This window comes from Atractosteus spatula, chromosome 20 (genome assembly GCF_055471065.1).
Source record: "Atractosteus spatula isolate fAtrSpa1 chromosome 20, fAtrSpa1.hap1, whole genome shotgun sequence".
Lineage (NCBI taxonomy): Eukaryota > Metazoa > Chordata > Actinopteri > Semionotiformes > Lepisosteidae > Atractosteus > Atractosteus spatula.
Window position 1 is genome coordinate 10,676,125 of NC_142725.1, and position 16,686 is coordinate 10,692,810.

The window sequence follows — 16,686 nt, forward strand, 5'->3', positions numbered from 1 at the left end:
CCCATGGTGATCTAGTAGTAGATGCACCAACTAAGGAAGGTCAGCAAGCTTTATGCTGTCACATCCCTGGGAAGTAAAAAAAAAAATCAGTGTGCATGTAAATACTTTCTCTGTGTTAGCATTACCCTTGGAAACATTCGACCTTTTATGGCAAGCATTTCCATTTATTTGAAAGTGGAGTGATCAGCACATCATTTTCCATTCTGCAAATTTCCATTAATGCTTTTATACCACATTTGACAATTGAGTTGTGAAATAAATTTTAATGGGGCACTTCTGTTGTATTTCCTGTACATTTCCCTTCATTGTTGAAATATGTTATAGGAAGGTTTTCTGGCCATAAGTAAAATGAGATTCAATTGTAGGTACAGGTCTGTCTACAGTAGAACAGAGACTTCAGTCCTACATACGATCGACGCTATTTGGGGAGGAACATTGAAGTTTGGACCATTTTTTATTTTAATCCTGCTTAACATTTAAGATACCGTACTATCCATATGTACCATTTTGATAACTGGTTAATGCTTTCCTGTTGATGTTGCAAATGACCTGTTTACATTTGCCCTGAAATTCAGATTTGGAAATATATGTAAGGTGCTGAATGAACTGGAGAAGTCATTCAGATTCAGAAGCAAAGCACTGGTGGATTCGGAAGCCAGGAATTGAACATGCACAGCATGAAGGAGGCTATGGAACTGCGCACACATGAAGAATTGTTTCAGGAACACAGTTCCATTAGGGGAAACCTCCAGCCTGAAGGAAATGTCTTTTTAAAACACAGACCTTAAAACTCCCTGTAAAATCATACTAATCATGCACCATGCTGTTTCTGTAAATTATTTCTGTCAGCCATGGGAGTTTTTTACTGGAACTGCCTCAGTGGGTAGTGGCAAGATTATAAGAGAGTCATGGTTGTAACGCATACTATTTGTTCTTTTTCTTATTCAAAATACAAATCGTGGTGAATTGTAAATGCATAAACAGATCCTTTTTACTGGCGACTTGTGGATTTAGGAAGATAGTAATCTTACATTCTGTTTTTATAAACTATTATTATTTTAACCTTGATCCCAGATGAAAAAATAAAAACAAAAAATAATGTAAATGTTTATCCCATTTTTTCTCAAGTAATATTTCTGTTTTTTATTGTCTAGGGTAAATGTGAATCAAAGTTCTAAAATAAAAATCTAAAAAAGTTTTCTAACCAGATTAAAGGATATTACACAACCTACTGGATGAACGTATGTGGTCTAAAATTACTTCAGATCCATAGAAATACTTTATTTTTTTGGTTTGTTACCTTTGCAGTTCAATTGTTATAGTATAATATTATTACAAGAAGCAATGCAATATATACAATATGTGTTGTCTGATGTCCGTCGCATGGTATCCATCTAAAGAAATTATAGTTTTTCAAAGTTCAATATGAAAAATAAAACTCATTTACAGATATGTTGAAAATCCAAGGATACATAGTTGTGATTTATTTGAAAACCTGTACAATATGCCAGAAAACTAAAGCTGTATGAATAAGCGATAAACATATTTCTTCTAAATGTATTCATTTCTTTAATTCATGAAAGTATAAAACACTTGTTTTTTTTTTACAATTTTCAGAAAACAAAAATAATGTAATAAGTTAATGAGAATAACAACTACTGTATATATTAAAAAGATTTCCAAAATATAGTAAGCCTGTCTTCTAATTTCAGGTATATTTGTTATTGTTATGCTTCTAATAACAGTTGTATGATAAATTCCACTAAAACCTGTAAGGCTTTGTTGAGTGGTTTGCATTACATAGTTTGCACTGTGCAAAGATATCCAAATCAAGAATGTGTACTGCATTTGCATTTTCCTGTTCAATCATCAGACTTTGTAAAGAATGTAATTTATTTATAACTTCTTACAGATGTGTACATATAGTACAATCACAACACTTGATAACGCCAATAAATGAGCTGTCATCAATAAAGGGTACATTCAGATTCTGAGAACTATGGTCAGATATAAATTAACTACACTTTGGACTTGTTAAAAAACTTCATTGTGCATTCAGTTCTAACCAGACCATTAGACTGAGTTACAGTGATCACAAAAGTAATAGTCCCACATACAGTAGCTATGTTTCCAACAGACTATTTAGCAGACATACAGTATATTCCAGAAACAGGTTTGAAAAATATAGAACTACTGTATATCACAATGGCACTCAGCCACCATGTAATAAACATCTACACTGTAATACTGCAAAACTAAAGTCACAGTAATGTTTATCTGTAAACAAATAAGGCTGAGTTTAAAATCAACATCTGGACTCACCCACAATTCATAAAATTGTAAAAGCAGCAACTTTTGTTTGTATTGAAGGCTTCCATCAGGCATTAGATTTAATATTTATGACTGTCTGGTGGGCTGAAGTTGTACTTTAATATAGTCCTCAGTTTAGGCGAACCTTTCCAGTTCTAGGGAACCAGAAGAAGGCAGTGAGAGTGTTTTCAACATACAGATTTCAACTCGATAAATAAAGCAGCAATTGTGTCTGTTCTCCATGTAGGAGGTCTGGTGGTTAATAATCCAGATAAAGCATAAAATATAAACTACTGGCAAGTGAAAGCTAAAAAGCTCTCTCAGAAACTCATCATCACAGTGGCATACATGTACATTGATTCAGCAAAAATCATTAGATTTTCAAATAAAACATTTCTAAACACACATATAAAAAACATGTACCCAAATATACAGTACATAGATAACATGTAAGTACACATTTGTTCCACTGTCAACAAAACAAATTTTCCCAAGAGCTTGTATTTGTATCCTGTGTTGGAACTAGCAGCCCATCAGAAAAATTGCGATAGTATTGAAACTAACAGAAACGAGAAAATAAAGGGTCAGACCTCAGAACATTTAAAAACAAAGTACAGTAGAACGCTTTTAGTACTTTAGCCAATGACATAGTGAAAACTCCAGAGGGACAGTGACAGGACAGTCTTTAAGAGTGAAAGATAAAGCCATGTGCCACAAATGGTTTAAAAATCAGGTTTTGCAAAAGCGTAGTGATTGACTCTATCTCTGAGATGACTGATAAACATCATACAGAAACAAATATCAATTGGCTGGATCTAGCAGGCAGTAGGCATTATAGAAAGAGTCCAGTGCCGCTTTTGAGTCTAGACAGATGAAACTATTTAAAGAATGGTTAAGTAGTCTAAATAATGTGCAAGGAATTTTTTATATTTCTGATTTATATCCTTTTCTTCTAGTTTTTTCCTTGCTTTTATAACATTTGTGTTGTTTTCTTCTGAATGCAGCAGTCTAGAACAGATTGTATAGCAGTGTCACTAATAATCAAAAACATATATTTTGACAGGCATTTCCCATGGGGAATATTCCGGTGGAATTCATTTTCAAAAATACCTTGAGCTAAAAGTTCACATGCCATAGTTAAAAGGACTAAGGAAAGACCTTTTTGGCCCATGAAGACTTCTTATGTTGACCTAACCTGATCCAATACTGGAACAGAGGAAAACCTTTGCTGTGGTTTTGGAGAGCAAAAATATATTTTTTTACCTTACTAAATGTTCCACGTGCACTATGCAAGTCTTCCTTTGAAGAATCCCAAGACTGTCTGTCCTTCTTGAGACATAGCATGACAAATGTTATGATATAATCTTAGTGGGGAGGGTCCCTGAAATTTCTCTTTTTGCCCAGAGATCTACACTTTTTGTGAGATTCCACTAGAGTCCTCAGGCCCATTTCTGGATCCTCTGGAAAGAAACAGTAAGCAGTTTTATTTTTCTTTACCCAGTGGTGGGCTTGAAAGATAAAAAAAAAAAAACACCAAGAGCATTTTTCTGCAGCTTTACATATATGTGGTTTCATCCTCATGTTCCCAGCTCAGGTGGGAAATCATGGAAGGCTGCAGGTACTTGGGCACCTCTTGCTTCACTGGGACATGGTAAATAAGAGACGTGCTCTTGAGGATCTTGGAAAAGGCCGGGGAGCTGTTGTGAGAGGCTGTGCTGCCTTGGTTGCTGCACACTAGCTCCCTGAAGCGCTCCCTGAAGCGGGTGGAGAGCAGGTTGTAGATGATAGGGTTGACAGCGGCACTCAAGTAGAAGAAGACCCCTGAAATGACATGCACATACTGGAACACAGTGTGCATGACATCTGTCCACTGCGTGATGAAACTCCAGAGCAGACGGTCCGTGTGAAAGGGAGCCCAGCAGATAGCAAACACCACTACCACTACGGCTGTGCAAGAAAGACACACACAATAATAAATTACCAGGAGGTCAACCATTACCTCGTAAATCCCTGGCTTCTCTTAAATAATTATTCTAGATATGAAAGATATTTGCTCAAAATATCTAGAATAGAATAAGCCTGCCTGAAGGAGCTCATTTGATAGAATGTACAGTGTTTGATCAGCCAAAAAGTCAAAAATGATATTAATTTCTAGCCATTAAAGTAAAACCTAAAGTGAGATTTTCCGACATACTGTAAACAGAAACCACAGACAATAAATACAATATTGTGCATGGATTATGTGTCATTGTGAAATAAAATTGAATCTTATAATAATTAGATTATACAGTAATGAAGATCACCTTTATTTGCAAGGTATACTACTAGTCTCTTTAATTGATTAGAACAGGTTTTCATAACTTGGTTTCAGACACCATGACACAACATTAGATAGCATGTGCCAAAGATATACTATAATTACACTTAAGGAAGGAGATTATGGAGCATGTTTAGTAATGAACACGTGTATGTGAAAGCTGTTTTTTTAAAGGATCAGAACAACTGATCAGGTTAATACTGTCAAAAATACATTTCAGCAAATAGCATTTGATTCATTCAGTGGCAAGATACAGTAGCGCAGAACCTACTTACCCAACATTTTGGTGATCTGCCTGCGTCTCCCACTCTCTAAGTGAATCTTCCAGCTGGTTTTAGTGCTACAATTCTTCCCCAACTTGCCAATTGGGAACTTTTTCTCACGGTTAAGATGGCAGCCTATGATCAAGTAGAGAACACTAATTATGGTCATGGGGATGAAGTAGAAGAAAACAGTGGTGATCTGAATCACAAGATTGTAGATCCATGTGGGTTTCAGCAGGCTGCACATGGCTGAATCTGGTATCTTCTCCTTGTTAGGGAGGTAGAGGTAGTAAATCCCATGGAGAGAGGTATTGGGGATAGCACAGATTAAGGAAACCACCCAAACAGTAGTGATGACTCTCCTGGCATGGGTGTTTGTCATGACGTACTTGGTCTTGAGCGGGTGAACGACTGCAATATATCTCTCCACACTGAGAGCGGTCACATTGAGCACTGAGGCAAAGCAGACCGTCTCAAAAAGGAAAGTTTTGAAGTAACACCCTCCTTCACCGAAAGGGAAAGGATAATTCTGCCACATGTCGTATATCTCCAGAGGCATTCCAAAGAGCAAAACCAGGAGATCAGATATAGCCAAGCTGAACAGATAGAGGTTGGTGGGAGTTCTCATTTTCTGGTGCTTGGCTATCACTGTGCAGGTAAGAAGGTTGCCTGCCACTCCTGTTATGAAGATTAGGAGGTAGGTGAGGGAAACAGGGAGGAAGAAGGAAGATCTTTTAGGACCAAGAACATTCAGGAGAATTTCTTCAATTGCAAAGTGCTGGTGAGGCCCAGTGTCATTCAGAGTTGAATTGAGAATGGTGGAGTTACCGGAAATACCACTGAGTTCCGAGTAGTTCTGGAACAAGTCCTCTAATCTATAGTGTGACATTGTAACAAGTGCAAGGTGCTGTTATTGGAAAACAGAAGTTGCTTTTATCTCAGGAAGGGGCAGCTTTATTTTTTCACCAGTTGATGCAATTTATTAAGTTATGTTTTCAAAGCTATAATGATGCATCAGTAGCATCTGATCCAAAGTGAGCTTCAACAATATCATTCTTGTAAAAATTTGCAGCCTTCAAAAATAATCCCCTTCAACGTAATCTGTAAAAAGGAGAAATAAAATTATTATTTTTGAATAAGAAATAACCAACTCTCAAATTTTGCCTTCTACATTTCGAGCCCTCATTTTGAAATTATTCTTTCTGACAATGATTCCCAATATTTTACACTGTGGCAATTCAGGAGCAGTCTTGCTTTTTAAAGCTTGGCTCTCCACAATAATGCAAACAATTACAAATCCAAGAATTACAATGTATACTGTAACATGAAAGACGACAAGTGCAAAAACAGTAAACACTGTGACCACACACTTTGCTGTTAACATCCATTTGCTAAGAACCTGGAAAGGTTCCAAAAACAAAGAGCTACAGTAGCACCAACATATTCCATACATTTATTCTCCTTAGAGAAGAAGAATCTCCTACTCTAAATTTGTTGCCCATTAAATACTACACAGATTTAGTCTATATGATGTCTTGATTGGTTTCTTCCTTCAAATTGGAAATATTCTAATCAGATTTCTTATTGTAATATTTTCATATAAATAATTTCTTCAGACCTTTGCTGTAAATCACTGTTTCACCATACAGTGGGTAGCACTGCCAAAGGTGCTTCTGAATAAATGAAGACCTGATCATTTCATAATATTCTTCTCCTGTTTCTGCAGGGAAAAAAAACCTTTATTATGTTAAACACCTTTAATTGAAAAGAGTTTCCATTTTTGCACATTTACCAGACAGACGTTTTCAAAATTTGCAAATGAATTGTTGAATGGACAAACTCTTCAATCAGAAATCGTGAATAGCTGTAATTACAGTACTTTTCAGATGCCCTAGAAAGTCATTTCATATAAAAACATAGAATTAGCCAGATGTGTTTCCTGATGTAAAAAGTAGGTCAGTTCTACAGTTTCTGTCAGCTTATCATGATATGCTCACATCATGTACAGTATGTCATACCCAAACTCCAAAAACAGATGTTTTGATAAAATTAGACACTTAAGAAAGATGGTAGTTGTAGGTTGACTTTTACAAGGTGGCAAATGACATACTTTTTGACAGAAACATCAACAATTTGTGGCAGATATTTAGAGCAATCTGTGATGGAGACTCAATCCCCCTCAAAGAAAATACATGAATTAGCTGCCAATAGGAAGTGAAGTTTAAGGATATGAATTACTTGATCTTCCTCAAATGATTTTCATTTGTCAAATTAAATGTCAGTACAGTTTTGTACGCTAACTTTTTATGCTTACATTTCCACAAAACTCTTACTTTACAGCTACTGTAGCTGGCACCACGAGATGGCTCTTAATGGAAACAAGTGTTGCAAGATCCTGTATTGCACATGAACAGTTTTGTTATCTGTCCTGCAGAAAAGTGGTGGGTCGTGTTGCACCTGTAGTGGCCATGTGCCATGCCTCCATCTTCCTACCAGCTTTACACCAATTGCCAGGGAGACAGCAGGATATGTGGAGCACCTAAATTCAAGGAGAAGTCGCATTGCATCAGGTGGTCAGTGTTATTTAAGTCCTGATTAGCTTCTTCTGGGCAATCCAGCATTGTGTCACTAATGAACCACCAGTCAACAATTCGTAGTGGAGTCCTCCCTGCTTTCTTCCTGTTTCCTGTCTGCCTGAGTTCTTCCTGTAGACCGTCTGATTCTGCTCCCCTGTCTGCCTGGATTTTCCCTGGCTCTTGCCTTGCTAGAATTCTTTTTTGGGTTCAGTGAGGTGGCTGCCTGCCATTTGTGCGCACACTTCTGATCCACTGGTGTCCATGTCACACTGCATTTTCCCAGCATGGGCGTGGCACTTCTGTTCCCTTGGTCTTCTAACATTGATTCTTGACCCTTTGAACATACCCTGCCCCCCTTGGAATTGATTACATCTCGATAGCACTGTGAACATCTTCAATAAATAATTTTATCAAGGCTGTTCTTTCAGTTCTTAAATATATATTCATTTGGCTGTGTACTTCTCTGAACTGTGAAATGTCCACCTCATCTTCAAAAGGATACATCACAACAAAACTCTGTAATCTTCATCCTGTCTTTTGTCAAATTAAACAATTATCATTACAATAGGAAACCTATAACTCTACGTATAACCCTTTTTCAAGTTAGTGATGGTACTGGTATATGGCCATGGAAAAAAAGGAATGAAACAAACATGTCCCACAAAACTACAGTTGGATTTTACATTTGGTAATCAAGTAACAGAAGTGTTCTGAGTGTCCCAAATTAATTCAAATAAGATGATGACAACACTTTAAGGTTTATTATATTCTCTCTGCAATCTAAAAATAACAGGCAGATGAAGCCCTACTTTTGTGTTTGTGAATAGCATGTTTATAGCATGAACTTGAAGATGTAGTTTTGTTCTAATCAGCTGTTATTCTTCAGAGGAATGCAAATGACAAAGTTCCTTTTTTTGTGAGGCACAGAATGAACACAAGCCTGAGCAGAAAAATACTTATTGATTCAGAACAGAATCACATCACAAATGATGATGATTACACACCAAGGCCCGAAGAGCTTATCATCAAAATGATCTCATCTTTGCACTTGGCAAAAATGATAGGGAACTAAAGGTCACAGTATGACAACCCGGAATGAAAAATACGCACTTCAAATACAATTACAAAAGAAAACTGCCCTCATCTACGCGTGACACCAACAGCCCTTCTGAAACAGAAACGTTGCTAAATTGTCCTTTGGTTCACATGCTGATTTTACAAGGCGGGAATAAAAAATAGCAGTTTAAGAACAGTTTATGCTTGTTAAGTTATGAGGTGTCCTGAAATGTACACTATCTACAATGTTTATTTGGACAGAATTACAAAATTTACAAAATATTAAAATCGATCCACAAAGATGTAAAGAAAAAGGCACTTCTCGCTATCTAATCTTGAATCCGGCGATTACTTATCAAAAACCAAGCTTATTTTAATTTTTAAAAAAAATTCATTTACATCATGTGTCCAAACAATTATCTTAACAATTTTATGTTTTAGAGCATGTTTTGGATACCGATATTGGTGAAGCACAAACATTTATTTTTTTCAATTGCCAGCTTTTTTTGAAAAAAATAATTATCCTTTTTGATGTCCCCAACCCCACCAATCTGGAAGCACCAATTCTTACTACTGGCTTTTATTTCACTATTGTGCATATAGCAGTATAAGTCTTTAACCAGCATGGATGAATACTTTTTGCGAACATGGATGACAATGATGCTTTCCTCAGAAATGAAGAGCGAATTATAAGGAACAAATTAAAACAAATCTTAGCAGTCAAATCACAAGGGCTGCTGTTGCTCAGTGAGGCTGGAATAAATCTATATAAAGCCTGTTATAGCACTTTGCATCAACAGTTTTTTCACATGTATTCTCAATTACAGACAAGGCACACAACTGAGCTGTTAAGTGCATATACTGTACTGATCACTTCCTAGTCTGCCGTCTTTCTGCTGCATTGTTCGGATGTGTCCATGAACAGAAAGAAGAGGAAGTGACATTGTTCTACACCAAGGACAAAGCCTCAAATGTGTGTGGGATCTTGCACATCTATGTGGGGTCTGTGTCTGACATTCACACACATTTTGGTGTGTGTGACTAAAGTTACCTAATGGAAGTTCTTAAGTTCAGGAAAGAAGAAAACAGCAAGACAACAGCCAAGCCAATTTCTCCCCTGCTGAACTATATCCAAACAATGGCTCTCAAATAATAAGTTGCTCACACATAATACTCCAGACAAGCCACTGAGAGTTGCATATGATGCAACCTGACTGAAAGAATGGCAGCAAGCCCCATGAGGATAAGGCTAACAGGACCCCAAAAGAGGTTAAAGGAACCCCATAAAACAGAGACAGAATTCTTCAATGACGGAGCTTGTGAAGCACAAGGTTTGGATATACACTATGCAAGTCCTCAAAGGAACACAGATCTGGGGTTTGATGGAAAAGACTGTAATAGTATAAAGAGACTGTGGAAGAGGCTGCACAGACCAGGAAGGAGTAGAAACGCTGAGGTCAGCCTGGTAATGTGACGAGGACATGGTACATCACCTGGTAGAGAGTAACCATTACTGATGGTTGAGTGGCTGATGGAGAAAAGCGAAGTAAGCAATACAAATAAAAGTCTTGTAGGATTATTCCCATAATGTGGCTTTAAATCCATATAAGTCTGAATGTAAACACCCTGTCCCATGTGGTCCATTTGTGACAACTGAATGAATGAGTTCAAATTCCAGGTGGAACCTCCAAACGGCCCAAGCGATGGTCCTTGAAGGAGCTTACAGTAGGAGTCTGGTTTCTGCCTCAACTGAATGATTGCGGATAAGTCTGATACACTTGAGAGAGTCCAAAAAAAGACGACTGTTGAAAGTTCCCAAACCTCTGATTTAAAAAGCACTGTAGAGTAAACCTAACATCCATTAATGATGTATTCAGGGTGTACTATATGTTTTCAATTCACAGACCTGAGAATAGGTATCTTCCAATTTTATGATTCTGTAGTTTTCCATAAAAGATCGTAATCCTGTATATAGCGAGACAAAGCTCATTGAATATTTTTATCTAGATATTGTCACTGAATATTCCCTATAATTAATAGGTATGGGTCTGTCTAGCAAGACAATTCAAATACTTTTGTGAGGAACGTTAATTTTCTTGGGGATCAAAGGCTCAAACTTACATGCTCACACACGATCCATTCAGATTTGAACATAAACCTGAATAGAAAAGAGGCTCCTGAATTCAAACGTGAAAACAAAACCTCATTTCTTATGTTGATTTTCTGAGTGATACAGTATATTTTTCCATTGTAAAAACATTTATTGTGTTTCCATTTATTCGATTTAAACCACTTCTGAATATGCAGCTCTTCCATTCAATTTTCATGTTCTACTCAGAAATGCAAAACAAAGAAGCTGTAATAAAGTTGCTTCTAGTTTAATATTAATAGATTTCTATTTGGAGTTAGTGTGCCAGGAGCACTTCACTATGCGATGTTCTTGTTAAACATCTTTCAGGGCACTTGTTTAAAGGACCCACTCAACAGATTTTATTTAAAAAGCAACATGGATTCAGCTAGCTCATATTGATCATGTCCTAGAGCCCCTGTCCTTGGCTGTTCAGACATACAGTACATGTTGAACTTCTTTACACAGAAAGTTCACTTTGGCAGCAGAGTGAATTAATGATCAAGGATTCTCAAACATGGATGTATAGTGTACACCATAAAGCTTAAGTTTAATATTTTTTTCTAAGATGTATTATGAGATGATTTTGTTCATGTCCTGCATCATATACTGCACTGTGTTGATAAGACTAAAGTAATGCTGATTGGTTCTCCATATCAGCTAAACAAATTTGACAATTTGGGCATTTTTTATTAATGGAAATAAGATCCAGTCTAGCATGAATGTAAATAATGTTTGGTGTTACCACTGACAACATTCTGTCTTTTGAGAGTTTATTTGCAAGATTACTAAGGTGTACTGTGATTCCTTCACCTCCAAAACCACCTTTCATCAACTCATTTGGCTTGCCAAAATGAATCCAGAGGTTATGCATGCTTTTGTATTATATTCTTTGCTATAAACATGTAATCAATAAATATTTAAACAATAAACAAGTTGTAATATATTGATATACTGTACAGTACAGTATGTTCATAATTACTGAAAATGATCAAATCCTGTGACCTTATTACACCAGTTTTAACACCTGGTTTAAATTCTGGTTTAAGGCCCTGTCGCCAAATGACATTGTGCTCTCCTTTCACCACACATTTATTGAAACAGTTTTCGATCCCCAGACACTAGCCTGTTATGTCCAGTGAAAACCAAAATGTGGTATTTTGGTGACCTGGGTACAGTCTCCAGTTTTGCACCCAGGCTAGGGAATGTTAAAGGCTAGTCATGTTAAATCTCCATTGAAAGCTCAATTCTGTACTTTGTCTTTTACTGTTCGATTTCTTTTTACTGTTTCTTATTGCATAGAGGTTATGTATTGTTGACAATCCACAGTAACATTATAATATAAGATATGATTATTTAATTATTTTAATGTGTGTTAAATTATCAGTTTTATTCTTGTGGGGTGCTTTTGAGGTGTAGGATACCATATACAATAATATGATGATAATGCCATCTTTAGTCATGAATACAGGGCACCTTCTAAACTGTATATAGCAGTCTCTCTACACGCATTAATGTATAAATTTTGTAATCAAGTTAGACTTAAGAATTAAATTCTGATGGTGCTTCAATTTCATATTCTGATCTAGTAATTTAAACTTCAAAATGATTACAACATTTTCATATGACTTCTTCAATAATTCCCAAATCTCTTGAGGGAATGCAGGTCATTCAATTACCTGTACAGAGTATCTTAATGTAATCCTCTGGAACTATAATGTGCACCTGTACATGTATGTATTGAAAACTCTAATTCCAATCTTTCAGTTCATGTTTAAAAGGTTACATTAGTATAGAATAATATACTGTATACTGTATATACAGTACTGTAGTTTATCATCTTATTCAGGTTCAGTTGTAAGTAGCTGTATAACACTTACTTTCGTAGATCCTGTTATTCAAGTGTATAATCCATGTTTTAAAATACAGATGCAGCCATTCAGCATCTGCTATATAACTGTATTTATATTTTTGAACTTTTCTGTAGAGATATGCTGTGTAAGATAAGAAAATAAAGTGTTCTAGAGCTTTAAAAAATTAGAACAACATTACCCTCACTTATCAACCATTTACATTTTTGATTGTTGTTATAAGATTATATTTATGTTTTGGAAGTCTGACTTTGAAAGAAATATGAAATTTTATATGATATCAATTTAATCATATTTATTTTAAATTGCAAAGTCTTTACATGGATGAAGGGGAAATGTAAATGAAACTCCTTAAGATTGTAATTTACGTTTGAAATAAATAAAGAATTACAGTATGTAAGTTACTGTAAGTAATTACAGTAAGAAATACAAGCTAAAAAAACAATACCTTCAACTGTGTGTACACACACTTTCTTTCTTTTTTAACCTTTTTGCCTCCTAGACAATCGCAAAGGTCAAATGTACCTCCTTTCAACAAAGGTGCATTGACAGACGTCATAATGAATACAGCTCGGAGATATTTTTGTTGAAAATTTTCATAAAGGCTTTCATCACTATCATTAAGCAAACAGCCATATATGCAAACAGCACAGCTTAACACTTGAAAGACCAATCCAGTTTTCCAAATACTCTTCATTTTTAGGTTTCCTTGCACATGATCAATTTATTGTTTAACATACAGAACCTATATTTTAAATAAGATTGTAGATTTTTGGGCTGGACACACATAAAATAATTTATGTGTAACAATTCTGGTTCCTTGATGTATGCATAGTCTAAATTCACTATAATTCAAAAGTAAACTCTTCCTGTCAGTAAAAGAGCTGAAAGGAACAATATGTTACTCCTGAATGCTTTAATTCCATGTTAATAGTGAATATTACTTACTTTGTATCCTTTCATTTCCTCAGTCTCAATTTGGAATTTTATGATAAACCTGTCAAATTGTCCTCTCCCTATCCTTTGCCTCACCCTTTTGAATAAAGAGATCTGTTTTCCTGCAAAGATAGCATCAATGAGTGCCCTAAACCTCTCCCAGCTCTATCACCAAACTGCTGAATACCAGGAATATTGTATTTTCAATATTCAACAATCTTCAGCTCAGTGGTGGTCAGTGCCTAATAATGTGACCTTATTAAAACCACAGGAGCACTCTTAGTTGTGTTTATGGTAAATGTGCAGGTGAAAAAAGTAGCATGTAATAGACTTAAAATGTGGACATGTGGAAAATATGATACAGAATACCACATTTCTTTGTTTACTTCAAGTGTGTTCAGTTCATTCACATAATATAAATATTTTCATAAGACATTTTGTTCTCAAATATGCGACTTTGAACTTTTAATGAAATCTGTGTGACAGTTTCTCAGTTTGTCATCAACTGATGAAAACAGACCAAAAACATTAATTTTCCAATATTACCTTTCCTGTAAATCATTTTCCTAAATTTTACTTTTATGGACCTTGTTGTTTGAACAACCTATACAAAAACATCTACCAGAGAAATTGTTTCCTTTTCACTTACTTTTACAATTAAGATTGCATGTTTTAATTGTGTACCTTGTACAGTAAGTGACAGACAGTACAGTACAATCCAACAGTAAACAGTTTAAGTTTTCTGTTAGTAGGCACTCGTTAAGTACTTCTTTTATTGTATTATTTTATTAAATTATTTTTCTTCAATTCAAAAATGACTTTGCTAAGACGATTTTGGAGGTGGAGGGGACATTGTTTTGTTATTCTCTAAGAAATTATTAACTAATAAAACTTGAGCTCCTTAGAATTTCATTGAAAATTTGAATTATAATTTATTTATGGGAATCCCAAGGTAAAACAGTTAAAATATCCTTCCGTAAATTACTGTAAATGTCGTTTCATATAGGAATCACATGGAAAAGGATGGAAATCTCTAAAAATATTTGGGCCCCTGTCTTATATAAATTACACAAACAGTAAGCAGTGATACAGATTTAGTTTTAATCAAAACTGAAATGCAGTTTCCACAGTCTCTAAAGGTCATCCTTTATGTAGGGTTGTTTAGAGGAATTAGGTCTGTCTATGCTGATCTGCCAGGTGTCTGTAATTGCAAGCAACAAGTCCTCCTTAAAACCTTTAAATAATGATTCAGTCCCATTAAACTGCTCTCTTGGGTTCAAAGAAACTGAGGAACGTTCCCAGCTGGTGGTCTTTGTTTAACTTGCTTCTGCCCCTTTTAGCTATGACACATTAGTTTTAAAACAGATTATGCATCAGATCACTCACTTTGTACTTCCACTGAATACAAAGTGTAATAACTAAAAGACAGCTTCTCTTCAGCTGACATTAGACAGAGCTGCATAAAACAACTTTGCTCTTCCACAAATTCCTCATTTCAATCTATCATCCAATCTTCTTCTTACCCACAATCCTCCTCATCTCTGCTTTGTCCCTTCTCAACTCTCCTTGCCCGCCTCTCTCTTTGTCTGGCTCATTTAAAACAACTTTGTGTCTTTGACACCCACAGGTCTGCTACCTTCTCCTACTTCCCCCCTACTTCCCCACTGTTTGTTATTGTGTCCTACAGTATGTACGTACTGTACTAGTCACTAATTCACTTTAAAATAAATCCCTTTTGCACCACAACTTCTTGTCACGCTTCCTAAGTCCCTCACCAGAAACCCACCTGCATCCAAAACCATCCTAAATGTTACACCCCTTTACCCCTAGACACTTAGGGTCTTAACAGTGGTGATGACAGTTTGTGAATTGACACTCAGACATGAATTGCAGCTCTCTCACAGATCTAACTGGAGGACATGGATGGCTTGAAAGGTGTAACTGTGTTAAAGAATCTGAGTCACCTGGAAGTAGCATAAAGGAACTTAAGCACAGTATGTGATATTGAAATCAAATGCAAATAATCACCTTACATTATTAAGCATAATACACTTACACAAGGCAATCAAATAAAAACTGTGACATCTGCTCTTGAATGCAAGCTGAAAGCTCTGCCCATTAATTATTGTTTTGCACAGCCTTGATGATAATTACATTGAAATTATCATGCAGTCATTATTCCCTCTGGCAAGCAACAGTGCCCCTCTGAGACTGGGAAAACTTTGACTACAATTTGGCACCTTTTTTGCTGTTCCTCATCAAGAAAATCCAATTGTCTTAAAGGAATAGTTCATCGAATGTGCTCCCCACTATGCCATATGTCTTAGATTCCACATTGCGTGCTTAATATACTAAAGATCGTATGGGTGGATAAGACATACAATCTGCGTTTTATATTTAGGGTCATAGAAAGTGGCGATCTGTGCTAAGAATAGTCAGCATCTGCAATTAATGTAAATGAATTGTCTGTCAGGATTAATTGCAAATTCAAGATACTTCTTAGCTGAGAAAAGAAGCCAATCTGAAGAATTTTCCATTTAGTCTTCATTGATCTAACTCAAACTGGGATAGATATTTAATAAGGTTTGTAATACAGAAAGTATTCAATAACTCAATGTTGCAGTCTTTAAACATTCTCTCTGCAACTTGCATTTCAAGTAATTTTACTGTGCTTCAGAATTTCAGTTGCATTTTTCAATTGGCAAATATTGCTAGCAGTAGTGCTAACAGCTTGCGAATACCCAGCTTAAGGTGATCGTTAATGTAGCGTGGCAAAGGAAATGTGGTGATTTTGGAAGCACCCAGTCTAGTAGGTCACTGCCTCCTGCAAAAAGACACCTAGTGAAGTTGATACAGAAAAGCCAAGCTCTGTGACACTGTGTGTGGCAAGCTGGTAATAATCTCCAGCAAAGTCTTGCTGAGGTGTATAGCTGTAGTTTCTTGTCCTATCTAATTAGAGCAGTAGGGTTTCTGTTGCTGTGCATAATGCAAATAACCATGGAAAAAACTGCTGAAAAGCCCAAAACACATGTATTCTTAAGCTTGAGATGGAGACAGGAAGGCGATTCACTGTGTGAAGTGTTGAAAAGTGTGATTAATTTAGGCACTCAATTCACAGCATGTCCAATAGCACACAGCTATGCTAATTGGAGCAGTGAGCATTTGTAAATTAACATGTTATTTTAATTAGAGCTGTCTCTGGTGAAAATGAAATGTTATTTTTAAATGA

General features: G+C 35.9%; 1 protein-coding gene across 1 annotated transcript; it reads right to left on the minus strand.

The window, feature by feature from the left end:
* Positions 1–1,880: 1,880 nt before the first annotated feature.
* Positions 1,881–7,639, minus strand: nmur3 (neuromedin U receptor 3). The gene is made up of 2 exons (XM_088938291.1): positions 4,903–7,639; positions 1,881–4,257 (listed from the first exon to the last, which is right to left on the minus strand). The coding sequence occupies exons 1-2, from the start codon at positions 5,777–5,779 to the stop codon at positions 3,866–3,868; spliced, it is 1,269 nt and encodes a 422-aa protein (XP_088794417.1). The 5' UTR covers positions 5,780–7,639; the 3' UTR covers positions 1,881–3,865.
* Between the last annotated feature and the right edge of the window lie 9,047 nt (positions 7,640–16,686).